Below are 15,744 nucleotides of genomic sequence, written 5' to 3' on the forward strand. Positions count from 1 at the left end.
GGGCATGAAGAGAGAACAGAGCAAGGACAGGGTAGCACAAAGAAAGACATCTTGCAAAAAATTGACATTTTTAAAATCATTTAATCTCAAAGCTCTTTGACAATGCACATTTTCAGAAAATATTCTAATTGTCAATGAGACTTACCCCCACTGTTATCTGAAGGAAGATCTCTATTAGCTGTCAGTTATAGAAATACCCTTTATATCATTTAAGATGCAGGCAGTGGACAGGACATACTCATATATAGTGCCTGGTCCCACTGAAATCTATGTAGAAAAAACCTCACAGTAATGTTAATGGGGGCAGGCTTGGTCCCCTAGCAGCCACTACTATCACTAGGAGTAGAACTGGTCCCAAAACCATCTACAACAAAAGAAGCAAACTAGGGAAATGTGGGCTAGATGAAATGACTGTAAGGTGGGTGCAAAACTGGTTGAAAGACTGTACTCAGTAATTAATGGCTGACTGTAAAATAGGGGGGTTCTGTAGTGTCTGGTAAAATTCAATATTTTCATTAATGACTTGCATCACAGAGTAGAGAATATGCTTATAAAACTGCAAATGACACCAAGTTGGGAGGGGTGCAAACACTGTGGAGGACAATTGGAATTCAAAACAACTGTGACAAATTGGAGAATGTCTGAAATCAGCATTAACATTCAGTAAAGACAAGTGAAGAGTACTAAAGGGTGCATTAATTTTTTCTTCCTGCAAAAGGGGGAATAACTGCTAGGTGGTAGTACTGCTGAAAAGGATTGGGGCAGGGGAGGGTAGAGTAGATCACACAGTGAATGAGCCAACAATGTGATGCAGTTACAAAAAAGGGCTAACATCAGTCTGGGTTGCATTAACTGCAACATTGTATGTAAGAAGTGAGAGGTAACTGTCCTGCTCTATTTGACAGTTCTGGGTGACATGCTTTAAGAAAGATCTGGACAAACTGGAAAATCCCAAGAAGAGCAACAAAAATAAAAGGTTTAGAAAACCTGACTTGAGGAAAGATTTAAAAAAAAAATTGATGTCTTTTCAAAACTAAATACTTGATCCCAGTGTTAAAAGATGGGGGGAACCTGACAATGTTTAAAATGTTAAAGGGTTGTGATGAAGAGGATGGTGATCAATTGTTCATGTTCTGGGAAAGTAGGACAAGTAATCAGCAAGGGAAATTTGTTAAATAGGGGGAAACTCTCAGAATAGTTAAGCACTATGTTGCTGACACCAGGGGTGCCCAAGGCAAACAACAGTGATTCGTGCCCGGAGTGCTTCAGCACCAATGAACACACCAGGGGGAGAAGCAAGCAGAGTTTATTTGAGATCTCAAAGTGATGCTGGGAGACTGGTACGCCTCAAATCCAGCACACATAAAACAAGCAGTCTGTTCCTTTATATCCATGAGAACTTTTCTCGCTGACTAGCAAGCCCCCGTTTCCCATCCCTCTTCTGTCCAGCTGCAGCATTCTTTTCTCACACACTTCTTTCTCTGTCTTCCCCCTCCCTCTCCCCCTTGTAGAGTTACATTGAACAGTTAATTAAAGCTGGCGTGAATTACGACCTTGTCTTTGTAAACCATTATCTCCTCTCCCTTGACCAAAAGTATGCAGGCTTCATTATTTTTGCTCCATACCAGTTTGAGCAGCCTTACAACTGATAAGGGCTGGTGCACCTGGCCTTTCCCCTCTGCCAGCCTCTGAGGTCGATGAGAGTTTAAACATGGAAGGACTCTTGTTCACTAGAGGCCTGAAACAGGGAGACCTTATATTCTTATTGCCTTTCACTTTCCTAAGTTACTTAGGTTTATGCTTAGTGACACCAACAACTAGAATAGGCCTTCAAGGTAGGTGGTGGAATCCCTGCCATTGGAGGTTTTTAAGAACAGGTTAGAAAACGTCAGTCAGGAATAGTCTTGCTGGCCCTGTCTCAGCATAAGGAGTTGGATTAGAAGAGCTCTCAAATTCCCTTCCAACCCTACGTTTCTATGAACTTTGCTTAATTGCAGCATATAGGCAGGACCTGACTTTAGGGAGCTTTAAGGGGTTTTAAGCTGATTTTGAGCTAGGAGAGAACATTGGACAGAAGTTCAAACTTCAGATTAGGATAGCTTTTTAATTACATAAAGCTCAAAACGTGATGAATTTCCTCAAACCTTGCACTGACCCCCTTCTTAGTAAATCATACCACTTTCAGGCCAAACCCATGATCTGAGCCAAAGTTACAAGGGGCTAAAGTAGAGCTTTATAATGGAAAGTGGTTGCAATTTATGGCAAGACTGTCTCCAGAACACTAGGAGAGAAGCAGAGCTGCTGTAGAGGTGAGATGCTAGAGAAGAGCTTCTTTTCAAATCTTCTCCCCAGGAGAACTCAGTCCAATAATCTATTATTCTGTACAAATATTTTAAAATCCACTTCGACATACACATTTAACCTGAAACAGAAATAAAAATGAAGGACAGCTTCAGAGCAGAATTTTAAGATCTACTAGATTTGCCCTTTCCATTCAGAATCTTTTGAGTACAAAGGAAGTAAACATATCAGCTTTCAGCTCTACCTCCTTTTCAGCAATAGTGCCTCAACCCCTCACCCTCCTCTCTCCCTCCTTCAAGCAGTCTCACTGTTGGTTCTAAACCTGAAAACCTGACTAAGGGACACGGAAATGAGTCAGTTGGGGAACATTCTGAGGGATTGGAGAGGGGCAAGGAGTGTTCTAAGCAAGAGTCAATCATCACCACCTCACTCCTGTGTGTAGTCTTGCTGTGGTTTAGATGACAAAGGAACTCTCTCAAGTCAGTCAGTTGGAAACACAGGAGAATCTGAGTTACAAACTGCCCAGTCACAAACCTTATTTGGAACTGGAAGTACACAGTCAGACAGCAGCAGAGCCTGGGGGTGGGAGGAGGAGAAAGGGGAAAGCAAATACAGTAGAGTGCTGTGTTAAAAGCAAGCTACTAAAAGAAGGGAAAGCAGCATTTTTCTTCTGCATAGTAAAGTTTCAAAGCTGTATTAAGTCAATATTCCGTTGTAAACTTTGGAAGAACCATATGTTTTGTTCAGTTATGAACATTTCAGAGTTACAAATAACCTCCCTTCCTGAGGTATTCATAACTCTGAGGTTCTACTGTTGAAACTCTAGAACAGTGGTTCCCAGACTATGGGTTGTGACTCCAAGTGGGATTGTGCCATCAGCAGATGGGACTGCACTCGTGCCATCAGCAGATGCATTTACGGTGATCATGAGGTGTGGAGGATGCCATTTGCTCCATGTGACCTTGCATGTACAGTGTGTGAGATCATGCTGTGCGGCAGATGCCATGCTGCTCTACAAAATGGCATCTTCAAAGCTGTCAGGTCACAAAAAGAAGTAAGTCTGAAAATGGGGTCATGCAGGTAAGAAGTCTGGAACTGTTGCTCTCGTCTCAAGCATCTTGGACTAAAGGAAATTATTGAAAGTAGGTCCACTGAGTCATGTGCAGGGTTCTTAGGTTGTCATTCTTTGTTCCCTGCTCTTCCTAAGATGATGATTCTTCCTGTACAGTGCCAATGTCTGTGTCCCTCTGAGACTCCTGAGCTCTGTAGAAACAGTCAGAACCTTTTGTTAAGTATTGGAAATGATCTGAGCTACTTTATTCTATGCATGAAAAGCAGAAGTCTGGTCATAAGCACATAGCAATAGGGCAGCCTTATTACTTGACATAGGCATAACGGAGTTATCCTTTTCACCTTTGATGGCACAGATTAGAATTCTTTGGGAACAAGGAGGAAGAATGTTTCTGTCTAGCCAAAGACAGGAAAGTTGGTTCTATATCCTTACTGCTTTGATTACCTGCGAGTTTCAGACTCTTCCTCCTTTGGTAGGTCAGTAGCATCTCTCCCTTTGTTCTTTACAAATTCCTCATTCAGCCCCACCTGACAAAGAGTGTCTCGGTAGTGTCGCTCTGCCTCTTGCCGGGCATCATGCTATGGAATTGAAACAGAAAAATGAACCAACTAGAACTGGGTCCTTTCCCATAATGGACACCCTAAAAAGAGGGTTTCAGTTCATAGCAGCTACACAGGGGCTGTGATAATAGAGAGAGCTCTGTTCAGAGTCACAACTGTCAGCCACCTTGTAGGCATGCAGGACTCACCCCTGCGGCACCTCCTGCTGGTCATCAGGAATTCGCTGCAGGCTGATGTCCTGCTGCCACCTGCCCCCCTCCCCCCATGTCCCTCCCTGGACTCCAGTGCCCCTTTATCTAAGGTGCTGCCCCCTGGCAGTACACCCACAGTCTCAGTGTCTCCCCTCCCCAGGGAACCCCTACCCTCTATCCCCACCTTGCCTCAGTCATAGGCTACTGCCAGTCACCAACTACCATTCACACCCTGGGGCTGCAATGTAAGCCACTCATCATAGGCAAAGTTGAGTCTGGACCTGCTGCCTCTCTCTGCAACCCAGTGCCTTGGACAAGGCCCTGCAGCCTGAAGCTCCCCAGCCCTGCCTCATTCTAGGCACCCTGAGCAGCCCAGCAGCCAGGCCTCTACTCACTGCCTTGAGAGAGAATCTATGTGTTTCTGGCCCACTGCCCTCTTATAAGGGTCAGCTGGGCCCTTATTAAACCAGCTTTGGCCTGATTGGGGTGTGGTCCCCCAGCTGAGGCTGCTTTCCCCAATCAGCCTAGGCTTGCTGTTTTCCTAGCAGCAGCCTCTCACAGTCTCAGACCTCTCCGAGGGCTGATTTCAAGCCCTTCAGGGCAGGAGCGGGTGACCACCCCGGTACACACTTCCTTGCCCACCGGGGATATCAGTTGGCAGCTCCTGCATGGGGCCGTGAGCATGGGCGTGTATTTGGCGCGGTTTACCCCTGTCCCAGACACCTGCCTCTTCTGCGGCGTGAGGGAGACCCTGGCACACGTTTACTTAGAATGCGCCAGATTGCAGCCCCTATACCGGCTCCTCACTAATCTCCTTTTGCGTTTTTGGCTGCACTTTTCCCCTCACCTCCTTCTCTACGCACTCCCTATCCGTGGCCCCAAGAAGTCCCGGGACCTCCTGGTCAACCTCCTCCTCGCCCTGGCTAACAAGGCCATCTACACGACCAGGCAGAGGAGGTTGGCCGATGGAGCCTTCGGTGACTGTGGGGCTTGTTTCCGGTCCCTGGTCCGTTCACGTATCCGAGCGGAGTTCCTCTGGGCGGCGTCCACTGGCTCCCTTGACGCCTTCGAGGAGCAGTGGGCGCTGTCCGGGGTTCTCTGCTTGGTGTCCCCGTCCGGCTCCCTTCTTATGACCCTCTGACCACACTCCCATCCCTGTTCTTTTATTAGTTGTCCCCCGTAATCAGTGGGCTTCTGTGGTCCTGTGGGTCCTCCCCTTAGGCTGGGGGAGGATCCTTTAGCAGTGGGCGGGCCCACCCACTTCCCAGACACCCAATAGTACACAGAGCCAGTCCACTGGCTCCCTTGACACCTTTGAGGAGCAGTGGGAGCTGTCCAGGGTTTCTCTGCTCAGTGTCCCCATCAGGCTCCCTTCTTTTGAGCCTCTGACCGCATTCCTGTCCCTGTTCTTTTATTAGTTGTCCCCCGTAACCAGTTGGGTTAATCCCAAGGGAGTAAATTGAAACTGGTGTAGGAATCAGATCCACTTTGGAGACCTATCCAGCCCACTTGCAAGCAGCCAAAGTCATCCCCCCTCACTAGTCCAACACCCTTCACTGACTCCAACTAAACTCTGCAAATTTGCCTATTCCAAGATGTCATCCATCCAGAAAATCTGACAGCTCTTCTAAAGGTTAAACCAAACTATCAGTGTGGACAGCCTCCTTCTCTTTAGGTGAGTGAATGCCACACCAACCTTTGCTAATTCTTTCTGTCTTTCTCTTTCCACTCAGATCAATTGCTCAGCTGAACAGTTTTATTATGAGCTGGAAGATAGCTCTTTTAAGAGGCTTAGTTTAGTGTGCAGCTGTCTTGTCCCTACTTCTAATCAGACTACTCCACAGCTCAGAGCTGATGTGTAGAATTTGAAAGAGGAAACCCAGGAGGAAGTTTTTTACATGGGTACAAGGTTTTGCAGCCACAGTAAAAGTTTGGTTTTTACGCTGCTTATTTTTAGTGTAGTATCAGATACGTGGGGAGGAGGTATTGTACAGTGATGAGATGTACTGAATAAACAGTCCATGCCCAACAAGCTTGCAGCTGATTGGAGGGACTACTTTGTTTGTTCCTTTCTAGGGACCTGTCTGCCACTTTCCAAACAAAAAGTACAGAACAAACACCAAATTGAGTATGGTCTTCAAATGGTTTGTAGATCGTCGATTTTTACTTTGTAATCTATTGTTATTCATGGCAGGGACAGTGAGTTCATATAGTGTCTGGCAGAATGAAGCCCTAAGCCTGATAAAGGGCCTTGGGTGTTACTGCATTATAAATTAATTAAGCAGCTGTAAAGCTTCACAGAACAGCTGAGCACAGTGGAGTGGGGATTTTTTCCGGAGGGAGGGAGGGAGTTTCCCAAACATTAATGGAACATGTCTGTTCCTTTCTGAATTTAGTCCAGAAAAACACAGCTTTTGCACCTTCTTATTCCTGACTGAATTCCACCCACAGCCTCCTTTACTCATCTCTACAATTAGCTGACAAATATCTTGTGCTCCATACTGGTACTGGAGCTTTGAGTGGTTTACCTTCATGACCTGTTCGAAGAGGTATGGTCGGTTCTTGACTCGTATCTGCATTTCTTCCAGTTCTTTTTTGTACTCCTTTGTGTTCTTCTGCGGTCATTCTGCCTGAAATGGAAAAGTTCCCTGACTAATGTGGTGCCTCTGACTGACTTCTTGGTTCTGTCATTGGAATGACCTTCTAAACCCTCATCTCAAATACCTCCAGGACATGATGCTCTTATTGCTTTGCTCCTGCTTCACATACTGTGTGCATTAGCAAAATGCACTTATAGTGCTGCAAGGTTCACAGTACTAAGGTAAGGTTCCACTTGAAGATGAGCAGTGAAACAGTTAATACAAGAACAAATATTAAAGGTTGCAGTGGTGAAGGCACTCACAGAAAATGTGATCCTTGTGGTCTTTTTCTATCTGTTTGGAAAGAGCCCACGGTGTTGAAATGCAAAAAAAAAAAAAAAAAAAAGACAGTGAAATGGGCTTGACTGTGAGAGGAAGGTAGATTTTGGGTCACAGGTGCCCAGGGTCAATCCCCTTCCAAAGCAATTATTTTTTGTTAAAAACAAGCTACTGCTGCAAAGAGCTATCTATCAGTGTGGCCTGGGATACTGACCAGTTCTGTTTCAGCTTCTCCTTGTGTATCTCCTCCAGGCTTTTATGGGGATCCATTGCTTTTGCTCGGCTGCTCATAGATTTATGCATAGCCTGACATTTCTTTCTCTGTATCTCCATCCAATGAATTCCTTCATTCTCCCTGCTCTTTTTGTCTTCCTGGCAGTATCTATACAGAGAAAAGTGGGTAATGGGGCAGCAAATTCATTTCAGAGTGCAGGAGTATTGGCTGGAAAGCTCACTCTGCTAATGCTGAAATGTGACACACTATCTAAAAGGATGATTAATGTGTTACTGCCATGTAATGACAAAAACACTTACGGGGGAGCATAGCAAGAGAAGGGAACACGCAAGGGAAGGGTATTAGCAAGAGGGAAATACGTGGAGGAAGATGAGAGGGAGGACAATAGGCACTTGGATACTAAAGTAATGAGACTATCTAAGAAATGAGGGACAGACATGCAGAGGGAAAAAACATATCTTACAGAAGTCAGCAACTCTTGTCATTCAATGGGGGAGAAGCTGCTTCCAGAAAAACCAATGCAGGCATTGGTGGGAGTGGCAGGTGAGATGGGGAAGAGCTAAACAATTTCAAATGTCATCTTCTCTACTTTATTATTCGTGGGGCATGGTCCTGAAACCAAGTACTTTTTTTCCCTACTCACCTAATAGCAGATTCTCTCTTTCTTGTTGCATCTGTAATGTGCACTGGAAGGGTGTTGGAAGAGAGAGAGGAGAGACCAGTCAGAGAACGACTTCTTTGCATGGGAGCCTTGGAAGGCTGCTGAAAAGCAAATGAAATCTAGTTTAGTATAATTGTGAAATGTGCAGAATCTCCTGTTGCTCTTTAGGTAGCTACTGAAGAGACTCAAACATGTTTGCAGGAGTCTGTGAGGACAGACCTCCAGTTCATGCCTACCAGTTAGGTTGGTGGGAGTCCTTAACATGACACTGAAGAGAGAGATCGAAAAGATAATCTTGTCCATTTCTTCCCAGTGTAGCATTACCACTTTCTAGAGCAGAGGCGGGCAAACTATGGCCCGCGGGCCACATCCGGCCTGCAGGACCGTCCTGCCCAGCGCCCGAGCTCCTGGCCTGGGATGCTAGCCCCCGGCCCCTCCCCTGCTATCCCCCCTCCCCCGCAGCCTCAGCTCACTTGCTCCACGGCTGGCACAATGCTCTGGGTGGTGGGGCAGCTTGGCCTGATCCGGTGCTCTGTGCTGCATGGTGGCATGGCTGGCTCCAGCCGGGGTGTGTGGCTATAGTGCCGTCAGCCACTGGTGCTCCAGGCAGCGTAATGGGGGGCAGGGAGCAGGGGGAGTTGGATAGAGAGCAGGGGAGTTCAGGGTGGTGGTCGGGGGTGGGGGTGTGGACAGGGGTCAGGGTGGTCCGGGGCGGGGAACAGGAGGTTGAATGGGGCCAGTCAGGAATGAGAGGAGGGATTGGATGGGGTGGCAGGGGCTCAGGGGTGGTCAGGGAGCAGGGGTGTGTGGATGGGGCCGGGGTTCCAGAGGGGCCGTCAGGGAATGGGGGGGTTGGATGGGGCAGGAGTCCTGGGGTGGAGGGCAGATAGGAGGTAGGGGCCAGGCCACAAGCCCTCCCCTAAGTGGCCCTCCATACAATTTACAAACCCAAGGCAGTCCTCAGGCCAAAAAGTTTGCCCGCCCCTGTTCTAGAGTTTTGTTCAGTCTAATTTTAAAGACCATCTTTCACCACTTCCCTTGAAAGACTATTCCACAGCCTAATGCATGTCATTGTCCACAAGCTTGTGCAGATATTCTGCATGAATTTTCCATTTCTTCTTGATTACTAAGAATGCATGTTTACAAAGAAGTGAGTTTCTAATCAATGGCACAGATTGTTCAATATAGATAACGAAATCAAGTTGTTGAAACACACAAGGCAAATTAATATATTTTTTTAAAAAATCACATTGTATGACTTCTCCCTAGCACAGTATAAAGAACTGAACAATGGAAAGGCTATTATTCTCATCATTCTGGAATGCACTGTTGGGTTACCATGCCCCGTATACTCCTGGAGGCAGCCCACTGGATCGGTGTTTTGGTGCCAGCTGCTCATATTATACCATGAACCCAGTTTTCTCCCTCTGTCTGGCAGAAGCGGCTCACTGTACTCTGTCTTGTTTTGGGGAAGGTCTTGGACTTTGGTCTTGAATGGAGTCTGTTCCCCTCAGCTCTCCTCCAGCAGGCAGAAGTCAGATGGAGCTCAGTGGGGGACCTGTCTAGGAGCAGGCAGAAATGGCTGTGCCTTGGCTGCCTTTGCCTCACTCCTCAATGCCCTACCTCTGGCTGACCAGGGATCTAGGGAGGGACCATCTCAGACAACAGCAGACAGGTCTTCCTGTCAGGTGGGTCAGCTTCAGTAAAAATATATAGGATTATAAATCAAAAGACAGAGATCCCAGCAATCTGACACCTTGAGTGGTGTGAAGGGTGTAATGCTTCAGGAACACATCATCCCCTCACCTTCATTTTCTCCTCATTAGCTTCTCTCTGCCTGTAGCGGAGATTGGAGGTTCTCAGTTTAAACGGTTGATTACGAGTTGGCTCTTTGACGTCTCGTATCCTTATTGCTTCTCTCTGAAACGCCCAGTAAAGTGTTTCAAAATCAGGCACCACTGGGTTAATTCTTGGTTTAAAGCTGAAGTTGTCTTGCAGGAAGCTGAGTTTTTCTTGTTTGGTTTTGGTGGCGATTCGGAACTGTGGGTCTCTTTGTTTGTTGCTAGGGTCAATAGGAGCGGAGGAGTTTTCCAACAAATCCTTGGCTCTCATCTGAATGCGAATTTTCCTGTAGAGTTCAGCTTCTGGGAAACAAAACCAAATCAATGAGAATAAAGACTGGAAGAGGGTGTTGGGAACTGCCAACACAGAAAAGGGAGAGATTGGGAGCACAGTAGGGTGCTGCTCCTACAAATATTTCATCATAATGGGAGAGAATGGGAGCAGCTAACATAGGTAGAGTGTTCAATATTTGTTTGCTTAGTGCATTTTTCTACCCAAAATGCAAGATTGGTCCTTTATGACTTTTTCCTAACCCCTCATAAGCACCATGGACTGATTTTTCCTCTCTTGCTGTGGCATAAATTAGTGAGCACACCATCCCTCCAGGGGTGCAGTTTCTGGACAGGTTGTTTCTCCACTGCCACCACCATAAGGTTGCCGGTAAAAGTAGCTGCACCCTTCTGTTCTGCAGGAATGAGATTGGTAAGGGGGCTCTGTGATGATCTGTAGTTTTCTTCCATTGACTAATGTCCCTGGGGCTGATCACATGATCTACACATTGTAACTCGAGTATACTTTTACCAGGTGATTTTCTTTTTTTCTATGAAGGATCCAGTGATCTTAGTCCATATTAGAAAAGATTCTGGGTAACAATACATACAGTGGGGAGCAGAGCTCTGCATCCCTGAAGTCCTCATTTCATGTCATTTCTGGCCTAATTTTCTGTGGGAGGTCGGGACTGTATGTTGTAGGGATAATATGCAAATTTGACTTTTCATCTGTGTCATTTTCGTGGACACTATGTATGCAAAATATTTTTTCCACTTTTAGAAAGGATGGTAGATAGTGCTGTTGGCACAATAAGGTTTTTATAGGGCTTGTGTAGAAATATACATAGTCTACAAGGTTATAATGACTTAAGTGTGACATTCTGTTGCAAATGTTCAATTTTTTCCACTGATTCTCATGTAACACATGAAACCTGCATTTGTGCATATCCAACTGGTCAGTTGCCTAATTACAATGGTACAAGGTACCCACGTTGGCTGCTGGGCCATCGACCATAACGGTACAAGCATAGAATAGCAAAACAATGATCCACCCAATCCGGTAGCACTCTCAGATCACATCAGTTGTCTAACCAATCAAGTATCATATATGTCTTCCCTATCCAATCAGTCAAATAGTCCATTTAGAATAGTACATTACAAGGCAATATAGCTGGTGAAAAATTATAACAAACACACTCAATTGGGGAGAAAACCAGAGGCAACAGTAAAGGAATATGGATTACAGCAATTAGCAAATTAGACATTTGCAAAAAAAATGTGATATGGCTTTAAAATAGCCAATGCAAATTTGGATAGTATATGCAAACACATCATGTCACAGAGCATGGAGGTGATGAGAAACTGTACATGGCTCTGGTGAGGTCTGCCTGCAATTGTGGTTTGAATTCTTGGCACCATAGTACCAGAAAAATATTGACAAAGTTGAGGGACTGAGAAGAGCAATAAAAAGGATTAGGGGATTGATTTCTCAAGAGCTAAGTATGTGTCACTTGCCTAAACAGCAACCACACTGTAACAAGTCTACAAATATCTGAAGGAAGGAAAATTTATTTAGGGGTCTTCAGGTAGGTACATTCAGGCTGAATATGAGGAAGAGTTCCTGGACAGAGCTGTACTTAGCTAAGGAATTCTTGCCTGAAGGAACTGGTGGATGTCTCATTGCTCAGGACATTTAAAAGTGGACTATATAGAGCCCTGGAAACAAGACTGTGGGGAACAATCTTGTATAGACTTTCATAACTTAATAAAAGACATTACCTCACTGCCTGCTTCAAGGTGTGAGAGCCCTGCCTCCCTGCTTTACTCTGATAAAATAAATGTTTGTATATGGTGGATGGACAGGCTAACAAACGGCCCTCTTTCAGTCCCTACACGTGGAACAACTACTTCTTTCTTATGGCTCTGAGCAATCTTGACTCTTCTTCTGGAGAGATGTCCCTATCAGGAAGTGCCTAACAGGACAAGGAGCAGAACATGTTATTTCCCAGCCTGCATTGTCATGGCAGTCAGACAGTGAGAGAGATGACTGATAAAGTGAGGCAGATAAGGAATCCTTTCTACAGGAAGACGACTAAGCACTTTACCTTTGAGTTTATCCCCAAGAACTGGGTTATAGATGAATTTAGGGACTGTCTTGTTGCCCTTTGGTTTGGAGTTCTCAACTGGAGCCCGTGCTGCCAAGATCTTCTGTCTGATGGCCTCCTCCTTCCTGTCCTCCTTCTCTAGGAAGCTGAAGGGTCGCTGAGTGGAAAGGAGCAACTCTTTTCTCTTCTGTGTTGCCACCTCCCTGCGAATCTCATTCTGCTCCATTATTTCCTGGTAGAGTGGCAAGTAAACATGGGCAGGCACCGGCTGTGCGCGGAACTGCTTCTGGCACTCTGCTTCCTCCTGACTTTGTCTTTTGTCCCTTCGTTTTTCCAGCTCAAGGGATGCACGTGATTTCATCAACTGGGGCTTTTTATGTGCTTCACGCAGAGTCATCCTGAAGGGCTGGGGGATGGTGATAGTAGAGACCCAGGCAGATGCAGCACTCTTTGGCCTCAGGTGGGACTGAGGAAGTGAGAGAGGATTTTGCTGATCCCAAGGACTGTCCAAGTTTAGGTCAGTTAAAGAACTGGACTGGCTTGTGATACTAGATCTGTGGGTAGGACAAAGACATTATTAAAGAGGCAGTAACAAATAAAGTAATACGAAATCTCAAAAGGACATGCAATAGAGAGCTACCTTCTGGCTGGGTAGAATTGACACTTATATACATTTGCAAAGTCCTTTGAGAACCTCTGATCAAAAGTGCTATATAAATGCAATATACTAGAGAGTTGCATACTTTGTTGCTTATGTAGGCCAAGCAGCAGGCACGACTAGGCTCCTCACCCCTTGATGTCTAGAATGTTCCCTGAAATTTTGGAATTGATCCAACATTTTCTTCCAAAGTTATCATGTTACATACAGACAAACAGAAATGCCATTGAGTGGAGGGTTATGTCTCACTTGCTTGGTCAATATCGGAATTCAACTGGAGGCATTTCCAGGAAGATCATGAACAGAAGGAAAATAACAGGTGTCCAATGTGTCCTACCTTGAAGCCTCATAGGGCTTGCCCTGCAGAGTCAATCTCCCGTTGTCTTGGAAGAAGTCTTCCAGTTCCTCCTTGAAGGGTTTCTGGTCATTCTCCAATTTTACCTGGTAGAGCAAGCCCAGTTCTAATAGATACTGTCTGTTTTCCATCTTGAGTGCCTGCAGTGTGTCATAATACCCCTCAGCTGAACTTGAGACAGCTACCATTTCCTTGCCTGGCTGGAGAAAACCCAACAGCTCATCTGTCCTGGGCTGAGTGACACCACCACCAACTCTCTCTGTTTCTGGCTCAGAATCTGAGGAAGGTTGAGGTGGAAACACCTAGAGAGATCAGAGCTGGATGTTCAATAAAGCCATTAATAACTGCCTTACACTAAATGTTTTGAGCTCTGAGAGGCAACTCCTACACAAAGCTTTCTGCCTGTTCTGATGCCAAACTCCACCTTAGCCAGCTGCATTCCCACTAGTGCAGGAAGGCAGAAAATACAACATAAAAGAGCTGACAAGGATAAGTGCAGAGACCTACACTTAGGAAGAAAGAATCCCATGCACTGCTACAGGCTGGGGACCAACAGGCTAAGCAGTAGTTCCGCAGAAAAGGACCTCGTCCACCTGCAGTGGACAAGAAGCTGGATATGAGTCAGCAGTGTGCCCTCACTGCCAAGAAAGCCAACGGCATATTGGGCTGTATTAGTAGGTGCATTGCCAGCAGATTGAGGAAATTGATTATTTCCCTCTATTCGACACTGGTGAGGCCATACCTGGAGTACCGCGTCCAGTTTTGGTCCCCCCACTACAGAAGAGATGTGGCCAAATTGGAGAGAGTCCAGCAGAGGGCAACAAAAATTATTAGGAGGCTGGGGCACATGATTTACGAGGAGAGGGTGAGGGAACTGGGATTATTTAGTCTGCAGAAGAAAAGAGTGAGGAGGATTTGATAGCAGCCTTCAACTACTTGAAGGGGGGTTCCATAGAGGATGGAGCTCTAGGCTGTTCTCAGTGGTGGCAGATGACAGAACAAGCAATGGTCTCAAGTTGCAGTGGGGGAGGTCTAGGTTGGATATTAGGAATCACTATTTCACTAGGAGGGTGGTGAAGCACTGGAATGGGTTACCTAGGGAGGTGGTAGAATTTCCATCCTTAGAGGTTTTTAAAGCCCGACTTGATAAAGCCCTGGCTGTAATGGTTTAGTTGGTGTTGGTCCTGCTTTGAGCAGGGGATTGGGTTAGATGACCTCCTGAAGTCTCTTCCAACCCTAATATTCTATGACCTAAATCCTACAAAATGCAGAATACCCAGTGCCTCTCTAGCGCTCCCTGTCATGCAAGGGTCTTGCTGTTGGAGCTGTTTCAGTTTACACACTATAATCTATGCAACTCAGTCCTTTATGCTCTCCTCCCCCCCTTCAGTTGTGTCCAGCACTTTTTGGACATAGCTGTGAATCTGGCCTACGGTATCCAATCCTGTTCCAACTGATATCGATAGCAAAAAAACACAAATCTCATTTTAGTGATGGGAGCAGGATTGAGCCTCTAACTCTCACTGGAGTCAATGGCAGCAGAAACCAGCCCCAAACTATCCACAACAAAATTCATTAACAACTTTGCTTAACTGCAATCTGTTTTTTTCCCAAATAGTTCCAGGTTGGGAGTTTTAAGGAGACGTAACTATTTGGGAAATTTGGAGAGTTATGAACAAGTATTTCTGAGATAGTAGGAGACAAAGAAACAAAAGTCAGGGTAATTTTTCAATGACCTGTAACACAAACATCCCTCTTTGACCTCTAGGGTTAATCTAGCAGTTGTCAGGCCATGTATATTTTCCATGCTATATCTTTAGGGAAGTTACAACAATGGAAGCTGGCTGTACCCTTACCCGGGCAGAGGCTGCAGCCTCTCCACAAGGCAGACACAGTTACGGTGCTGATGTGCAAGGTCTCTGGCTAGTAAGGACGAAGGGGGGGCAGTAGAGGACAAAGGGCTTTCCCAGGGTTCAGGCACTGGGACTGAGGGACCTGACTTTTTCAACTCCCTGCCTCGCCGTGGCCTCCCTGGGCGACCTCGGGGAAGTCACGTGCCCTCCCTTGGCCTCAGTCTCTCTCGTGCAATAGGGGGAAGGGCCCCGCAATAGCGAGACCAGTGGAGATGCTCCGTTGCCATGGTAACGGGGCCGCGGCGCTGAGGTGACACACGGGCCGTCAATCCCGCACGCGCCCTGAAACCGTTACTCAGAGCGGGCAACGAAAACGCCGGTGGTTCCCATGGTAACAGCTCCATGGTGCCTGGCCCCCTCCCTTCTCTCACCTGTCGGGTCCGCGCCCCGGGCCCATACCCAGGTGGCCCCATTTTGGCTCCGCTTAGGGGTCTACACTGTCATCTCTGGTCCTCACGGGCTGTGCCTAACCCCGCCCTCCGGCGGGTCCTACCAGTTCATTGGTCAGTGGATGCCAGTAGGCTAGTCCAATTAGCGCTGTGGCAAGGCCTCTAAACCCGCCCTCTCTGTCGTCGTTGCTCCAATAGCCAATAATCGCCGTTCCTACTGCCCGTCGATTGGGAGGACTTTTCCAGGAGGAGTCGCTCTGAATGCACCTCCGCTG

General features: G+C 46.4%; 1 protein-coding gene across 1 annotated transcript; it reads right to left on the bottom strand.

Moving 5' to 3' along the window:
- Positions 1-63: 63 nt before the first annotated feature.
- On the bottom strand, positions 64-15,553 carry FAM161B (FAM161 centrosomal protein B). The gene is given in 10 exon segments (XM_075065548.1): positions 64-3,564; positions 3,818-3,951; positions 6,653-6,733; positions 6,736-6,754; positions 7,257-7,424; positions 7,921-8,039; positions 9,745-10,082; positions 12,155-12,708; positions 13,150-13,469; positions 15,452-15,553. Coding segments are annotated over 10 exon segments (1,836 nt in total). The 5' UTR covers positions 15,494-15,553; the 3' UTR covers positions 64-3,503.
- Between the last annotated feature and the right edge of the window lie 191 nt (positions 15,554-15,744).

The sequence above is a fragment of the Chelonoidis abingdonii genome, chromosome 4, assembly GCF_003597395.2.
Source record: "Chelonoidis abingdonii isolate Lonesome George chromosome 4, CheloAbing_2.0, whole genome shotgun sequence".
Taxonomy (NCBI): Eukaryota; Metazoa; Chordata; order Testudines; family Testudinidae; genus Chelonoidis; species Chelonoidis abingdonii.